At 40.5% G+C, this 17,706-nt stretch overlaps 1 protein-coding gene across 1 annotated transcript in view; it reads left to right on the top strand.

Annotated features, from left to right (window-relative positions):
* Positions 1-17,706, top strand: part of EPHA6 (EPH receptor A6) — an 833,227-nt gene that overhangs the window by 689,088 nt on the left and 126,433 nt on the right. Inside the window, 1 exon segment of the mRNA XM_043538468.1 lies at positions 11,063-11,185. Within this exon segment, the coding sequence (XP_043394403.1) occupies positions 11,063-11,185 (123 nt within the window).

Here is a 17,706-nt window from a genome sequence, read left to right as displayed (position 1 = left end):
TCTATGGTCCATGCTATACAGGAGGTCAGACTAGATGATCGGAGTGGTGCCTTCTGGCCTTAGAATCTATGAACTCCAGAAATGCTTTTCTTTTAACAATGACTCTAAATATGCCCTATGGGACTTCCATGATTATTGTACTCTGTTTACAAGTTTAAGAAACAAACAAAGAGTTTTTCAGACTGCCAGCCTGAAAAACTCAACCTGGGCTCAGAGTAAAGCTGAGTTCTTTCCTTCTCTCACATAATCAACAATAAAGATTCTGCAAGCCAATTTAGAGTCTCAGCTACACCTGTGCAATTTAGTTCCTTTAAATTATGCTCCCAGTGGCACCTGTGTAGTCCAAATGCTGCCAGGGGGTTTACACAGGTGCTGGCGATTGGAACCTGGAAATAATTCTGTTGATGCAAAGTAGAATACAGCTCATTGATTCTTACAGAAGCTGTGTTCGCTGCGCCACAGAAAGCAGTAAAAAGCAGCAGAAATTTTGTAACTTATGTATTTCATGAGCTACACAAGCTCTTTGCGGGGAGAGGGGGAATAAACTTATTTAAGCCCTTGGAATATTAAAATGCAAATTTATTTACCTACTTTTAAATTATTTTACAGAGTATTTTTAATTTTTTTTTCTTTTGGGTCTGTTTTGGGCATCAATATTTGTATGATGTGCATTTTATTTTTAATGCAGATTATTGCCTCAATTTTTCAACTGTATTGGAAACATTTAAAATTTATATTATTTAATTGAATAGTGGTATGGGTTAACCCACCACTCTAACTCTAGAACAGGAGCCCCATTACCAGGTCCAGTGGTACACCAGGGGCCATGTTTTGCCAAAGGGAATGGCCATTCCTTCAATATGTTTGCAGAGGAGTGCTATTGATTCTAATAGATGGTGCATGAAAATAGCAATAAGGTGTTCCTACGATGCATTTCCTTCACCCATCCATCTGTCCTGATCCATTCTGAGCTATGCTAGTAGGATAACTGTAATTTATTGTGCAGTATATGGCTCTACTCCACTTCCACCCCACCCTTCTCCATCTCTATGTGGTTCAACACAGTAATGCTAGGATTCTGCCCATAGTATAACTTACAGTTTGGAGTAAGGATACTTGCAATATTCATCATGATGTGCATATTAAGCAGCATGTTATTAATAATACTTAGCAGCCATATCACTTTTATTTTTGAAGTACTTTTTAGATGTTAAATTTCACAAGACATCACTATTTACAAATAGTGGCAAAGAGTCCTGTGGCACGTTACATACTAACAGACGTATTGGAGCATACGCTTTCATGGGTGAATACCCACTTCGTCAGATGCATGTAGTGGAAATTTCCAGAGGCAGGTATAAATATGCAAGCAAGAATCAGGCTAGGGATAACAAGGTTAGTTCAGTCAGGGAGGATGAGGCCCTCTTTTAGCAGTTGAGGTGTGAACACCAAGGGAGGAGAAACTGCTTTTGTAGTTGGCTAGCCATTCACAGTCTTTGTTTAATCCTGAGCTGACGGTGTCAAATTTGCAAATGTACTGAAGCTCAGCAGTTTCTCTTTGAAGTCTGGTCCTGAAGTTTTTTTGCTGCAGGATGGCTACCTTTAAATCTGCTATTGTGTGTCCAGGGAGATTGAAGTGTTCTCCTACAGGTTTTTGTATATTGCCATTCCTAATATCTGATTTGTGTCCATTTATCCTTTTATGTAGGGACTGTCCAGTTTGGCCAATGTACATAGCAGAGGGGCATTGCTGGCACACGATGGTGTATATTACATTGGTGGACGTGCAGGTGAATGGACCGGTGATGGTGTGGCTGATCTGGTTAGGTCCTGTGATGGTGTCACTGGTATAGATATGTGGGCAGAGTTGGCATCGAGGTTTGTTGCATGGATTGGTTCCTGAGTTAGAGTTACTATGGTGCGGTGTGTAGTTGCTGGTGAGAATATGCTTCAGGTTGGTGGGCTGTCTGTGGGTGAGGACTGGGCCTGCCTCCCAAGGCCTGTGAAAGTGAGGGATTGTTGTCCAGGATGGATTGTAGATCACCGGTTTAGAGAGGTTTCAGCCGAGGACTGTATGTGATGGCCAGTGGAGTTCTGTTGGTTTCTTTCTTGGGCTTGTCTTGCAGCAGGAGGCTTCTGGGTACACATCGGGCTCTTTTGATCTGTTTCCTTATTTCCTCGTGTGGGTATTGTAGTTTTGAGAATGCTTGGTGAAGATCTTGTAGGTGTTGGTCTCTGTCTGAGGGGTTGGAGAAAATGCAGTTGTACCTCAGTGCTTGGCTGTAGACAATGGATCTTGTGGTGTGTCCGCAATGGAAGCTAGAGGCATCAAGGTAGGCATAGTGATTGGTGGATTTTCGCTATAGCGTGATGTTAACGTTACCATCACTTATTTGCACTGTGGTGTCGAGGAAGTGGACCTCCCATGTAGGTCCTTGCTGAGGTTGATGGTGGGGTGGAAGCTGTTGAATTCATGGTGGAATTCTTCCAGGGTTTCCTTCCCATGGGTCCAGATGATGAAGATGTCATCAATGTAGCGTAGGTAGAGAAGGGGCATGAGTGGACAAGAGCTGAGGAAGCGTTGTTCCCGGTCAGCCATAAAAATGTTGGCATACTGTGGGGCCATGCGGGTGCCCATAGCGGTGCCACTGGTCTGGAGGTATATATTGTCACCGAATTAGAAATAATTGTGCGTGAGGATAAAGTCACAGAGCTCAGCAACCAGTTGTGCTGTGGCATCATAAGGGATACTGTTCCTCATCATAAGGGATACTGTTCCTCATAGCTCGTGGCCCAAGAAAGAAACCAACAGAACTCCACTGGCCATCACATACAGTCCTCGGCTAAAACCTCTCTAAACCAGTGATCTACAATCCATCCTGGACAACAATCCCTCACTTTCACAGGCCTTGGGAGGCAGGCCTAGTCCTCACCCACAGACAGCCCACCAACCTGAAGCGTATTCTCACCAGCAACTACACACCGCACCATAGTAACTCTAACTCAGGAACCAATCCATGCAACAAACCTCGATGCCAACTCTGCCCACATATCTATACCAGTGACACCATCACAGGACCTAACCAGATCAGCCACACCATCACCGGTCCATTCACCTGCACGTCCACCAATGTAATATACACCATCATGTGCCAGCAATGCCCCTCTGCTATGTACATTGGCCAAACTGGACAGTCCCTACATAAAAGGATAAATGGACACAAATCAGATATTAGGAATGGCAATATACAAAAACCTGTAGGAGAACACTTCAATCTCCCTGGACACACAATAGCAGATTTAAAGGTAGCCATCCTGCAGCAAAAAAAACTTCAGGACCAGACTTCAGAGAGAAACTGCTGAGCTTCAGTTCATTTGCAAATTTGACACCATCAGCTCAGGATTAAACAAAGACTGTGAATGGCTAGCCAACTACAAAAGCAGTTTCTCCTCCCTTGGTGTTCACACCTCAACTGCTAAAAGAGGGCCTCATCCTCCCTGACTGAACTAACCTTGTTATCCCTAGCCTGATTCTTGCTTGCATATTTATACCTGCCTCTGGAAATTTCCACTACATGCATCCGACGAAGTGGGTGTTCACCCACGGAAGCTTTACGCTCCAATACATCTGTTAGTCTATAAGGTGCCACAGGACTTTTTGCCACTTTTACAGATCCAGACTAACATGGCTACCCCTCTGATACTATTTACAAATAGGTCAATTGAGGCAGGGTGATGAAGTGACTTGCTCAAGGCCACAAAAGGAAGTCAGTGTCAGCATCAAGATTAGATCTCAAAAGTTCATGATTTACAGTTCTGCACTCAGGCTATTAGCAGTGGTGCAAGTACAGTGGTGTGGTCCGGTATGCCATACCAATAAAATACTTATAGCTGGTACGGCATACTGGAAAGACAGTGGAGGAGCCCTCCCACAGCCCTTCCACAGAGCTGCGTCTTCTCTGTATGTACAGCAGCCCTGCCAGAAAGGAGCAGAATGCAGGCAACTCCTCTGGCAGCTGTATCACCCCCAGCCCTGTCCTCCAGTGGGGCTGCTGTACAGACAGAGGAGACGCAGCTTCGTGGAAGGGCAGAGGGCAGGGCTGGGGGTTCAGCTCCTTTCCCCGCTGTGGTTCCTGGGAGAGCCCTGAACCGCACAGCTCTCCTGGGAACCACAGCGGGGAAAGGAGCAGAACGTGGGGCCGCCGGGCAGCCTCACGCCAGCAGCTCTACCGCCCCCACCCCAGCCCTTCCACACAGCTGTGTCTTTTGAATCCTCCTGCCTGGGGTCTGTACAGCAGAAGTCTCCGGCGCAGCGGGAGGAGGACAGAGCCCCCCACCCCAGGTAATGTGGGATGGATGTAGATCATGGGGAGGAGACAAGGAGAGTGCGGGGGTCCCCGCGCTGGGGGCAGGGCGGGGAGGAGTCATGTGGGGGAGTCACGTGGGGATGTCACGTGCCCCCTCTTTGTGTCCCTCCCATGAGTGCAGCATACTGGCAAGAAATGATTTCTACCTGCATCACTGGCTGTTAGTAGTCTCTGCTTGCACCACTGGCTGTTAGTCATTCTCTCTGTAGTGCCTGTTTACAGAAGTGAACGTATTCATGCACACTTTTCAAACCTTAGGCCCAGATCTTCAGCTAGTGGAAATCAGCATAGCGCCATTGATGTCAATAGAACAATGCTGACTTGCTCAAATTTGTAAGATCTGACCCTTAATTTCTTGGTCATCTTAACTTTTTATAGTTTCAAGGCAGAATCCACATGAATAGTATCCTCCTTAGCAAGTGAATGTCCAGCACAGAGGTGGGGGCCTTTTATTGGAAGACATTCAGGATGTCAAGTGACCAGCATATATTAACAAAGTAAGTGTGGGACTGTGAAGAGTGTCAGAGCAAAGAGAGACACTAGCAGTTTCAATATAGTCAATTCTTACTTAAATCTTAAACAGCAGCCCATAGTTTTCCTTCGAAGTCAGGACGTGTTGTCTTTTGTTCTTTGCACAACAACAACAACAACAACATGAAGGAACCACACAGGCATAGTTGGGCCAGAAGTAGCCATATTTAGGCTACCTCTACCCTGTGTGCTAGGGTGTGATTTACAGCTCCTGTATACATACTTATGCGCGCTTGATGAGAGCTAGAGCGAGGGTACGAAGTAGTGTAGCCGCAGTGGCGCAGGCAGTAGCAGCTCTTCAGGCAGGTTTCTACACAGCATGGCAACGCTGTGCCACCACTCCCTGTGTGACCACCATTACACTATTCATACTCGTGCAACCTCTCACCAAGCTAGAGCGAGTACGTGTACGAAAACTGGGGATTATGGCCCTAGCTTGTAGTGTAGACGTAGTCTTACTAAATTAGTAGATATATCCGAGGCATAGCTATGTACTTACTGCTAGTTTCTAAAACAATAAACACCACTAAATGGCTTACAAACTATTAAAACGGATACTACCCTATTCCTGTATACTACAGAAGGACTAGGAAACTTACCAAAAAAAAAGAGAGGAGGAGGGAAACTGTCTCCAAGAGAAAGTTCTAGACTTCAGCAAGGGCACTTGCTGCTCACCAAACCACAAAAGTTAATAGTGGCTAGAGAAGAGGAAACTAGTATAGAGAACTTTTCAGTAATTCATCTATTCCTAAAAGAAATTCATACAGGAAGCCTACAGTGCCAGCAAAAATTCCTGCTATCTATTAAAACTTCAGCATCTCAACTGAAATATTTACTGCAAGTATTGCAGTGACTGAAGAGTCATTCTCTCTGTAGTTGACTTTTAAAGGATCTGCCTGAAGAGATTGTCAAGTGATTACAGCATTTTGATAATAAAATTAAAAGACCTGAGAAACAGAACATGATGCTCAAACCTAACAATAAAGATGACACAGAAAGCTGAAAGCAAAAACATGATTGAATTTGTAACCAACCTGATTAACAAAGTGATGGGGGAAATGACTCTCACAAATTGGAAGAGACAAGATTCTGTAGATCTCTTCAGCCAAAATTCAAGGGTAAGAGCATATCATAATACAAAACTGAGATTTGAGGACTAGAAAAACATTCTTTTACAAGCTAGGAAAGGATGGAAAATTCATCTGGGAAGAAGCATACTTCCTCTATATTTCCAGACATGAATTCTGAGACTAGCAAGGAGAGAAGGGAATTCAGAGAGGTATTTGCCCTGGGAGAGAAATGGCTACAAACTGCTCTTTATTTCCAGAAAACTTTATTTAGCATAGCAATACAGCTGAAGAAGAAAAAAATAAAATTGTTGCGTCATATTTAACATACTTAGTTAGGTAAGACTATCCCTTTAACAGAGAGTAAATTGTATAAATTGAATTTCACCATTGCTGGACAAAATGCTTAAGAATGAAATCAGCCTCTGTATTTTTCAATAGGAAATAATGAATTCTGCGGATACTCTACACGATCAGGGGAGACAAAGGTGGCCTGAAAGCTGTTCTTTCTTACATTTGACTGCCTTTTGTCCCAAGAATTTGTTCCAGTAACAGGAACAAGCTGGGTGTGGTGGCTCCTCAGCCAAACCCTCTACTTCAGAAGAGAGGGGTGTAGTAAAGAATCCATTGTCCTAGCCCTACACCACCTGGAGATTACCTTATGCAAGGAAGTAAATCCTCAAATAACCAATTTAGGTGGCTTTCCTGCTACTTTTCACTACCGGAGTGGGGACCAGAATCTGCCCTGATGTGTTAAAAAGGTGTACCTCTACACTGCAAAAACAAAACAAAATCCAAAAACCTGCGGCAGCAAGTCTCAGAGCCTGGATCAATTGACTCGGGTTTGCGGGAGTCATGGTTACAGCGCTAACAATAGTGTAGAAATGGGCTAGAGCCTGGGCTCTGAAACCTCCTCCCCTCTCCCCCCCCCCGCCAAGGTCTCCGACCCTGGGATTCTATTGCCACCACTTCCTGTTTCAAATTATCCCATGTTAGTTATCTCCTTTCCACATTACTACTGTATTTATTCACTTCCTTTGGGTCTACTTCTCATAAACAAATTTCTGCATAGTCTTTTTTCTTGTGAAATTGTGTGCATTACAAGACAGTGTAAATCAGAACAGGTGCCAATAAAGCAAGAATGGGCTCTAGAAGTCTCACTATGTGTCACCAATGAAGAATTGACTTATAGCTTGAAGTTTAACCGTTTTCCAAAACATGGAAATATTTGCAAAATATGGTTGCAATGGTGTACAGTGGTATAAAATAAGCTATTACTTTCATTGCCTCACCTTGGCCCTGGTCCTGCAATGTCATCTGCTAGCGTCCTTTCATGAGAAAATTATTGTCAAGGCTCTTCCTCACCACTTCAGTTGAAGTACCTTGTTCTCACTCGTTGATCACTTCAGTTCTCTGAAAGACCAGGCTGAACACATTTTTTTTCTTCCACTTCCACATTCAGTTTCAAATCTCGCAAGGATTAATGGAACAACAAAATTAGAAAGGACAGAATAGAAAGCATATCCTTTCATAGTCTACATAAAAACCAAACACATAATCATATAGTCATTCTCTTTCTTATTCAGAAATATTTTTGGCAGGAGCAAAATGCAGATGAATAGCTTAAAAAGAAAACATTTTTCTGTGTTGCAGCATTATAGTTAGCAGAAAGTGTCTGCAGGTGCTCAAGCAGAGATCCAGCTACCAGAACAAAAGCCATTCTGGGGTTTTTGGGTAGTTGCAATCCAATGGTATTGTCCTTTGAAATTCTGAAAGGTTGCAAACCGGGTTTAAAATAATAGGTCTGGTATAACAATATATACAGGAGGTCAGACTAGACGATTTAATTGTCCTTTCTGGCTTTAAACTTGTTGTAAAAACTCTGGAAGAAAGTTAGTTTGCCCTGAGTTCTAACCATATACCATTATTAGGGAACCCAAATCTAGCTATTATATATGGTAGATTAATAAAATCTGACAAAAAGAAAAGGAGTACTTGTGGCACCTTAGAGACTAACCAATTTATTTGAGCATAAGCTTTCACGAGCTACAGCTCACTTCATTGGATGCATACTGTGGAAAATACAGAAGATGTATGCATCCGATGAAGTGAGCTGTAGCTCACGAAAGCTTATGCTCAAATAAATTGGTTAGTCTCTAAGGTGCCACAAGTACTCCTTTTCTTTTTGCGAATACAGACTAACACGGCTGTTACTCTGAAATCTAATATCTGACAGATATTCCAAGTACTTCCCATATACTTTAATTGTTTGGTTGCCCTTATTTTTTCTGCTAATACTTTTTTTATGTAATTATAGTTTTCCATGCTGTTGTGGCATTGTCTGGGTAATTATATATGTGATCTTCTTCTGTGTGATGAAATCATTAATGTGGTGGCTATGTAGTGGAATGTGTTCAACTTGCTCAGGAATCATGGCTTATTTTTCTTGTCTACTTTTTCCTTTTTAATACCTGTAATAACTCTGACTACTCTAAAGGTTCTCCACCTGCTGTAACACTGCCCCTCTCCCTCCAAGAAATTTGTGCAGAGCAAAATAATGCTTTACCAAATATATGCTTTACCAAACAGCCCTCTCCTTTCAATGAAGTTCACTGAGAGAACTGCATTATTGAAGACGGCTAGTTGATTAAAGAAATGTTATACTGACTCAAATGAAAACAGGACGCTGTCCACTCTTATCAGTTTTAAGAAAACTTTTCCTTTAAACATTGTTTAAAGTTTACAATTGTTTAAAATATTTATATTTAGAATAGACCTAAGAGTAGCAACCTCCCAGCAAAGAAACATGTCTTATACTTTTACAGCTGGAAACATAAAGCACAGGAGCCTGCAGAGACTTTTTTGCTAACTATGATTTAGTCTTGGGACCAGAATAAAGACTGCTTCTTCCTTTTCTAAAGGAAAAAAAACACACTAAGCTAGAGAGAACTTCTATTTTCTGTAGCGATATCCATGCAGTTCTCTATACCATTTCTGAAACTCAGTTACTTCATTTTTACTATTACACATCCACTTCCTTATGTTGATTTGCATTTTCAGACTTTTCACTCTGCCCTCCTGTTATGCTTACAATTTTTGCTTTTCCCCCTTTGATATTGTATTTTTCTCATTAATTTTTTTAGTCTTCTGCAATATACTTTGTATTAAATACCTTAAGAGACAGGGGAGGTAAGGTATCTTTTATTGGACCAACTTCTGTTGGCAGAAGGGGCAAGCTTTCCAATTACATAGAGCTCTTCCTCACATCGGTAGATGTGATGGATGATCTAAGGTCTGCCAGTAGTTCATGTTTTATGGTAAGAGAAATTAATGCAAATTTTTTAAAAAGAGTCACAAAGATCGCTTTAGAGGTGACTCTTCTTAAATTTATTTTATTAATTTTTCTTACCATAAAAAATGAATTATTGGCAGACCACAGATCACTCCTAGAGAGAAAACTTGGTCATGAAAAAGAAAATTACTGTTTTGGCCCCCAGCATTGCAAAGAGATACGTCTGTGCTGAGTCCCCCGACTTCATTCACCTCTACGTGGATGGAAGGATCTTCCTATGCAGATCCCTTTGCAGGATCAAGGTCGTGGACACAGAACAACTCAGTACAAAAGTGCCCAATGGAGTGCTCATTAAGGACAGTTCTTGAATAGAACTGAGAATTTGGAAAAATGTATTAAGGCTCTCAACACTAGGCTTGCCTGAGATAGCAGGGGGAAGAAATTGTTTTGATTTAGTTTTAAAATTCCTTAGAGTTTTGATCCCACCCTTCGGTTATTAAAGATCTTTAAGGATACCTTATAAAGGTTCTGTGTTTAAAACATAAATTATATCAATTTTCTTTTTTCATACTGTAATAATTTTTGTACCATCTTTAGGTTTTAAAAGGGGAAATGAAGTAAGTATTGAGGGAAAACAGCTCTATTGTATATGAAAACCAAAGAAGTGACATTTTTTTCAGATCTCTCTAAGGCTACACAGGCTCAACAAAAAATTGATGTTTCTTCAGAATGAATTTGCTCATCTGGATTTCTCTGCATCTACAGAAGTCCCCACAAATGGAAACTGCATCAAGATTAAGAAACCTATTTATTTTCTAATTATAATGATAATAAGGCTTTTCCATCTCTGAGGAGCAACTACGATGTGCCTACTGAAAATGGTGAAAGAAGATATCAAAACTTACCATTGCCTAACTTTTTGAATGGGAGCTTGTTTGTTGTTTTTACTAACATAAAAGTTATGTTGAATATTCATTACCCAACTATAATTTAGATTTAATTTTAATTTTTTTCAAACTTGGAGAATTTTGATTTTTCCCCCCGTTGTATTTTTTGATATCGAAGAAGCTTTGAGATTTCAAGCCCCTATTCAACGTAGAGATCTGCTAAACACAGGCCTGTGCAGAGCCCCATTGAAGTTGGGTCTTCCCAGTGGATCCTGTTGTAGGATTAAGGGCCTTCATCTTTTCATCTTCAATATATCATAATAGCTATCAATAAATGACATAAAATGAGGACAAGTTTAGTGTATTGTCATAACTGCTTTTGAAATGATATTTTTCCCATCATTTCCTGCCAAGACAAAATTCTACTTTTAGGTGATTGCAGAGATCTAGACTGATATTCTGCTCCCATTATGTGTGTGAAATTCCGTTGACATCAGTGGGAGTTTTACACATGGAGATAGTGCATCTCAAACTTATTTTGTTCTACGTGGATCTAAGAGGTTGATTTTGCCTTTAAAAGTGAATCTCTTTATATTCTTCTTCCTTGAAGTTCTGAAATTCCCCATTTAAACACTGTGCCAGCTATATGTTCAGAGGAAACAAGCCCTCTCTTGCTAGCACTCTATCGCTTAATGGCTTGTGGTGTGGGGTTTTTTCTCTTTTTTTTGTTGTTTTAGTTGGTTGTGTGTGTTTTGTTTGTATTGTTACCAGTTTTTATCGTTTAACAGCATTTTATGGACTCTGCTGCCGTTATGACATTGTTGATTTGGTAGGGTTTCATTTACTCTCTTAATCAGCTTCTTTTGATCAGCTAAAGAACAGCTTGTTTGATTAATGATCATTTTTATCTTTTAAAAGGATCCTTCCCAACCATTGGGGTGAAGTCTCTTTCGAGATTCCTGAGGGCGGGCTTTTTAAGTAGCATCCCGGCCCCACATCCAGTCTCACGGGGCAGATCCTTGCCCCCCGGCATTTCCTCTGGTAGGTATTTCAGGTGAAGTTTCCACCAACCCTTACTGGGGGAACAGCACCAAAATCTGTTAGTGGTAGGATAGAGAGGTTAATATCAGTCTCAATGAATAACAAAAATAAGAGGATCTTTTCTATCCATTAACCAGCCTGCTAGTACAGGACCTGACCATGTATATGTAGGAGAGACTGTAACTGGAGGAGAGAAACAGCCATAGCTAAGTGGTTAACTGAAATATAAAATGAAAACTGCCAATGTTCTCTTATCAAGCATTGCATGAAATTAACTTATGTAAATAGAAAATATAACTTAGAAACGGCTCTTGAAATGTCAGATTTTCTGTCTCTGAATGCCTGAATGTTTTCCATGAAAGTTTCCATTTTCCAGCTAACAGAGAGGAAGTAACAAAAAATTAGAACAAGTAGAAATTAATTATGCACTGAAATAAAAATGGGGAAAGCAACTAACTTTGAACTCTGGTTTTACATATGCTTCAGCATGCATTTTTAAAAAATATAGATAAAAGTAGTTAGGGTTTGTTCCCCGCCGGGTACAATGGAAGTGAAAAAGGAAGCATAATGTAGTAATGAGATCCACAACACAGTGAGTGGGCTACTGTCAGGCTGAAGGGTGGGAAGAAAAATAATCTGCAGGAGTAGGCTGGTCTAGATACTGGGCTGAGGCAGGGAAAAATGACAAATCACAGGTGCTCCTTTTCTCCTGAAGGGGAATGCACGTTATCTGTCTTCATCTGGAATCGTGGAAGATACCTGGCAATAAAATTAGCAAATAAAAAGTAAGTTGATAAGTTTCAGTTAATTAATTTAATAGACGTCTATATTAAAATAGTCTAAAAGCAGAATTCAAAATCTATTGCTTTCCACACTGCATATTTCAATATAGAATGAATTTCTTCCTGTCTTAATTTCTTTCTTCTTCCCTTTTTAGTAGGAAAATGGCAGCCTCCTTGACATATGTTTTACCTTTTTATGAACTACAGTTTCTTCTATTTTCACAAAAATCTAGTTAATTGCTAAAATACTGTGGATTTTCTCTTTAAGGCAGGAAGGGTTGTCTAGTGGTTAGAGCAGGGGGATGAGCATAATGAATTCTGCCCTGGATTCCGTCTGCCAATTCGGGAGAGAAGTCAACTAATCTTTCTGTACCTCAACTTACTTATGCATAACATAGAGATAGTTACAGGCCAGGGGTCACTATTAATCATTGTTTTCCTTCATTCTCTAAATAGGAAGTAACAGATAGTTTTGATACTTTCTCTGATAACTGTTGGTAAATGTTGGCCACTGTACTAACCTCACAAGTGGTGCTGGCAGACAATGGTTGTAAACACTTTGAGATCTTCTTATGAAAAATACTATACAGAGTGCTTCTTTAATAATTTTAAAGAGCTATTACTGGTTCCATCCATATTCCCTACTTTGAGTATCACACGTATGTATATATATATATATATACATATATATATATATATATATATAGTATTACTGACCCTCATTGGCTAAGAATTGCTGACATCCTATTATATTTGTTACCCTGGCCCACTTATTTGTCTCATCTACCTATTTTGTCTTTTTTGTTGTTTTTTGTTTGTTTACTTGCTTGCTTTTGATTGTAAGCATTTGGGGGCAGGGACTTTCCTTTTCTATATTTTTGTACCGCTCCTAGCAGTGCAATGGGATCCTGAGCTAGCTGGCCCATAGGTGCTAATATAGTATAATGGGCTTAATAATAATGAGTAAAGGGAATATGACTCAGACTGGTAGAATATTTCAAAAGAGAAGAAACTGCAAGTGCAGCTACTATATACAATTTATTATAATGTAGCTAATAGATCACTTTCCACTGTAGCAATAGCAGCAAGTGAAGGAAAGGCATCTCATCAGCCTATTGTCAAACTCATTTTATAGAGGTTGGGGGATTGTCAGTCTGTAGAAGGGCAGATGGCTGCCGTGATTAATCCAGTGGCAGACTACATGCATTTTGTTGAAGGGAAGAACTAAGTGCACGTTTGGTTGAGGAGGAGGAGAGAAGTTCCAATGTTAAGGTAAAGAAATGAACACTTTATGCACAAATGCACACACTTAAGTCTGCACCGTACAATGCCATGCAATAATTATGATTGTGATTAAGGTATTTTAGTGTTTATAGTTTGATTAGATTAAACTGATTTTGAAGCCGTTCAGTTGTTTCATATTTTTTCCTTCATGCCATGAGTACAGCACAAAGTGAAGGTTGTTTAGGTGCTGTAACTGTGCATTTCTTACCTTATTACATTTTGGATTTCTTCTAAGCGTAACCTTAACTCTGAATTGCCTGATTTATAATGCTTGGTTTGGGGTAATTATAACATCCCCGTAATGTTTTTACCTTTAAGTCATGAAATCACATTTCATTTTAAGAGAAGATTCATAGATACACCAAAGCAGCCAGAGTGCACTGTCCAATTAAGCTGTCTTTACAGCTGCTTTGTATTGCTAGAAAAGTAGCTAGAAGCAGCCACAGTGTACTGGTGAATTTAGCCCTTAACTTGCAATTCTCTTCCTGATTTTGGAGGGTTATGTTGGTGAGACTGGTGCTTTATGAAGGGAGGGCCCCTGAGTCCCAATTCTCTGCATTAAGGGGTCCTCCTGCCTCAGTGTGCAGTGGAGCCAAGGCAGAAGTAGCTGATGCCTACTGAATCTTTAAAGAGAAGTGAGAGGTTTAGCAAAATAATGTCCCGACCAGAATAATGTATTCTTGACACTTGTCCATTCTTCCCCATACCCCTGAATCATAACAACTAATAGAATTATTGCATGCAAATTAGCTATAGAGCAAGTTTAGTGATTGGTTGTTACCTCTGATGTCACAATGGCCCCTCTTCAGTTACCTAAGCTGTTGACCTGAGCCTTTATAAGCATAACAAACATATCTAATTGCTAATAACTTAGTTTAATTACAACCTATTTAATTCAAATATAGTCCATGCATAAGATTTTCATGAAATTTTAACTATATGGAAAGTTCGAAGCATCTGTGTTATTCTGTTGAGGTCATTTGGGACAAAGATGACTGACAGATGCTAAATTTCTTAAAGTTAATTACAAGCCAAGACCTTTAACTCAAACTTATTAAATTTACTTGTAAATTATCAGAAAACTAATTCTGTAATAAAAGAGTAAGTGCTCTTAAGTTTGGGGAGGATACACTGTATCTTTCATACAAAATGAAGAGGTTGAATCCTTGCTTTAGGTGGAAAATGAAACTCAACTTTTAAATCTGGAATAATGACCAGAGCTTCCATAATGAGCACGTAGAAAATAGGTTGTTAAGGAACTTGTGTCAAAAGCGGTTTAGGATAAAATGAAACTAATAACTGACTTTTCTCTTTCACTGAACATAAAATGTTGCCTTTTACCATTGCACTGCGTGGCAAAATACCTTGTTCGCCTCAGCAGGCTCAGTCCTTTTTAGCCTTGGAGACTCAGGTTTGGGGCAAGGTGAATCCTTATAGGTGGCACAGGGTCCTGCTACTCCTCTCCTCAGTCAGTCCCTTGTGCTTGTTTTCCTTCCCTTCTGGGGAGCAAGTGCAGCCTCCCTACTGGGAAGGTTTGGTGTCTTGCTGCAAACAGCCTACTGGCAGCTTCTGTGCTCCTCTCAGTCCCTCATTCTCCCCCCCACCACCACCACCCAGGGGAGGGTTTAAAAAGGTCCCAAGTAGTTGGAGTCAGCTGAACCTAATTGGTTCCCTGGCAACCCCTTTTCCAGCTGAACCTTAGTGTCCTGTGGTTTTCTCTCCTCAGTGGATAGGGAGGGGCCTTTTAATCCCCTGGGACTAATTACTACCCCCCTTTTGTAGCTGTTTTTCCTGGGTTTACCACAACTGATGCTTTGTATTCAGTTTTGTAGAATTTGGTATTTGGCTTTGCATCCCTTGGGAAATTCCCGTTGCCAACTGTGTCCACATATCTATTCAGGGGACACCATCATAGGGCCCAATCACATCAGCCACACTATCAGAGGCTCATTCACCTGCACATCTACCAATGTGATATATGCCATCATGTGCCAGCAATGCCCCTCTGCCATGTACATTGGTCAAACTGGACAGTCTCTACGTAAAAGAATAAATGGACACAAATCAGATGTCAAGAATTATAACATTCATAAACCAGTTGGAGAACACTTCAATCTCTCTGGTCACTCGATTACAGACCTAAAAGTCGCAATATTACAACAAAAAGACTTCAGAAACAGACTCCAATGAGAGACTGCTGAATTGGAATTAATTTGCAAATTGGATACAATTAACTTAGGCTTGAATAGAGACTGGGAGTGGATGGGTCATTACACAAAGTAAAACTATTTCCCCATGTTTATTTCCCGCACACACACACACACACACTGTTCCTCAGACATTCTTGTCAACTGCTGGAAATGGCCCACCTTGATTATCACTACAAAAGCTTTTCTTCCCCTCCTTCCCTCCCCCCCGCTGGTATTAGCTCATCTAAAGTGATCACTCTCCTTACAGTGTGTATGATAACACCCATTGTTTCATGTTCTCTGTGTATATAAATCTCCCCGCTATATTTTCCACTGAATGCATCCGATGAAGTGAGCTGTAGCTCACGAAAGCTTATGCTCAAATAAATTTGTTAGTCTCTAAGGTGCCACAAATACTCCTTTTCTTATTCACAGGAATCCTCATCTGGCCAACTTCAAGCCTAGCTTCTGGTGCAGGGGTGCTGCAAAGAAACCCCTTTGCAGTTGATTATCCCGCCCTCCGTATTGATTGAGACTTCTCAAAACTCTTGACTTGCTTCCAAAATTGCAAATCTCTTTGCATTTTAAAGACTAGACATCGCTATTCTGATGGAATAGTGCTTGCATTTGATGGCGTCATTAAAATTCTTTCACTGCTTGCTAGCACTTTTATTTGGGAAGCCTGGTTCACGCTAGTCCTGAAAATACCTACTGTTATTTACAAAATCAAGTCCTTTTCTCACAATAACTTCTTTGACTTGTGATCAGTTATATCACAAACGATTTTGACTTCTTTTAGTCCATCTGCTGACAGTTCAAATTCATGTGACTCAGCCTTACGTAGGTCTGTAGGGTTAATGGTCCGTGGTCTCACTTGGCATCTGGTTTCATGTAAAGACAGTGTACCTTTCTCAAGTGACATTCGTGTGTAAATCAAAATATTCTTGAAAGCCTTTGTCTAACAATCTGTAGTCCTCTCATCCTCCCTCTGGAAAGAATTGTGCATTCACCATCTTTGATTTTTCCTCAGTGCCAGTTGCTTGCAGGAAAATTTGGAAGTGCTGTATTCAGCTCCTCAAGTTCTCACTCTTCCATACGTGAGTGCTGTAAGAGATTTCAGTTTATTTCTTGGCCCTAGTCAAGTTAAATGGATCAGGATTACATATGTTTACACCCCTGTCACATGGCAGGAATCAGTGTGTATTGGCTAGTCACACCCATACTCCCAGTTTCCCTACTTTCATCATTGGAGACTTAAAAGACAGATGACTGATCCTGCTGCTATAGCGTGGAGAAAGACAGGTAACACTGTCAGTGTCTCCCTTATAGCTGCTCTCCGGATTCTTCTCTGATAGTAATGAGTGAAGATGTAAGTCAGGAGGAGAGACTACGACAGGATCCTTGTTTAGCAGTCAGAACCACTACTTGGTGTACAAATTAAATGGAAGGAAGTGAGGGTAGACCAGAAAATCTGGCTGAAGCCCCCTGCAGTAGATCCTATGACATGACCTGTACAGCCTCTGGTGTGAAGGGTGAGGCAGAAATTATGTTTTGTATCTTTTTTTCTATGTGCTGTACAAACAATAGCTAATTAATCCTCCCAACCCGTGTGTTAGGCAAGTATTCAACCATTTTACAGCTCAGGAAAGTGGAAGCATTGAGGCTAAGTCAAGGTAAACAGCATTTGCTATCATGGGCCTCAAAAATTATTTATGTTCAGAAAACAAATGAGATTGCATTTTCCTAAAGTCAATCAAATAGATCCAATGAAAAATAATCCAAAACAGGACTAAGGCTGAAAAAAAGCTCGAAGTGGGCAGTAAGTTAGATACAAGTTTGGAATGAATAATGACAACAGTACTGTCCCAAACAAAGGAGATTACACAGAAGAGATGGTGCCTGTGGGGTGTTTGACACGCTGACTTTCTAAAACAAAGTTTGCCTGTACCTACTGTGGTGTCCACATTTATTACAGAGCCTCTTAAATAAAATCAAATCTAAGAATCAGATGAATTAAATCAGATGATCGGTTTCATTGTTCCTCAAAATTAATATTTTATGATAATTTCCATATGCACCTGAATGAATGAGCCCATTATTCTTGATACTGTATAAACTGACAATTCAGAGTAAAATTGCATTGACAATCCCTTATTGAACAAAACTACTCAACAAAAACCATCAGGAAGCAATTATTCATAGTGAAATTCAACTATAAAGTTGTGGCACCAATATTGAGAAAAATAGCCATTCAATTCCCCTCACG

Source organism: Chelonia mydas, chromosome 1 (genome assembly GCF_015237465.2).
Source record: "Chelonia mydas isolate rCheMyd1 chromosome 1, rCheMyd1.pri.v2, whole genome shotgun sequence".
Classification (NCBI taxonomy): Eukaryota; Metazoa; Chordata; order Testudines; family Cheloniidae; genus Chelonia; species Chelonia mydas.
This window is presented reverse-complemented; position numbering and strand designations above follow the sequence as displayed.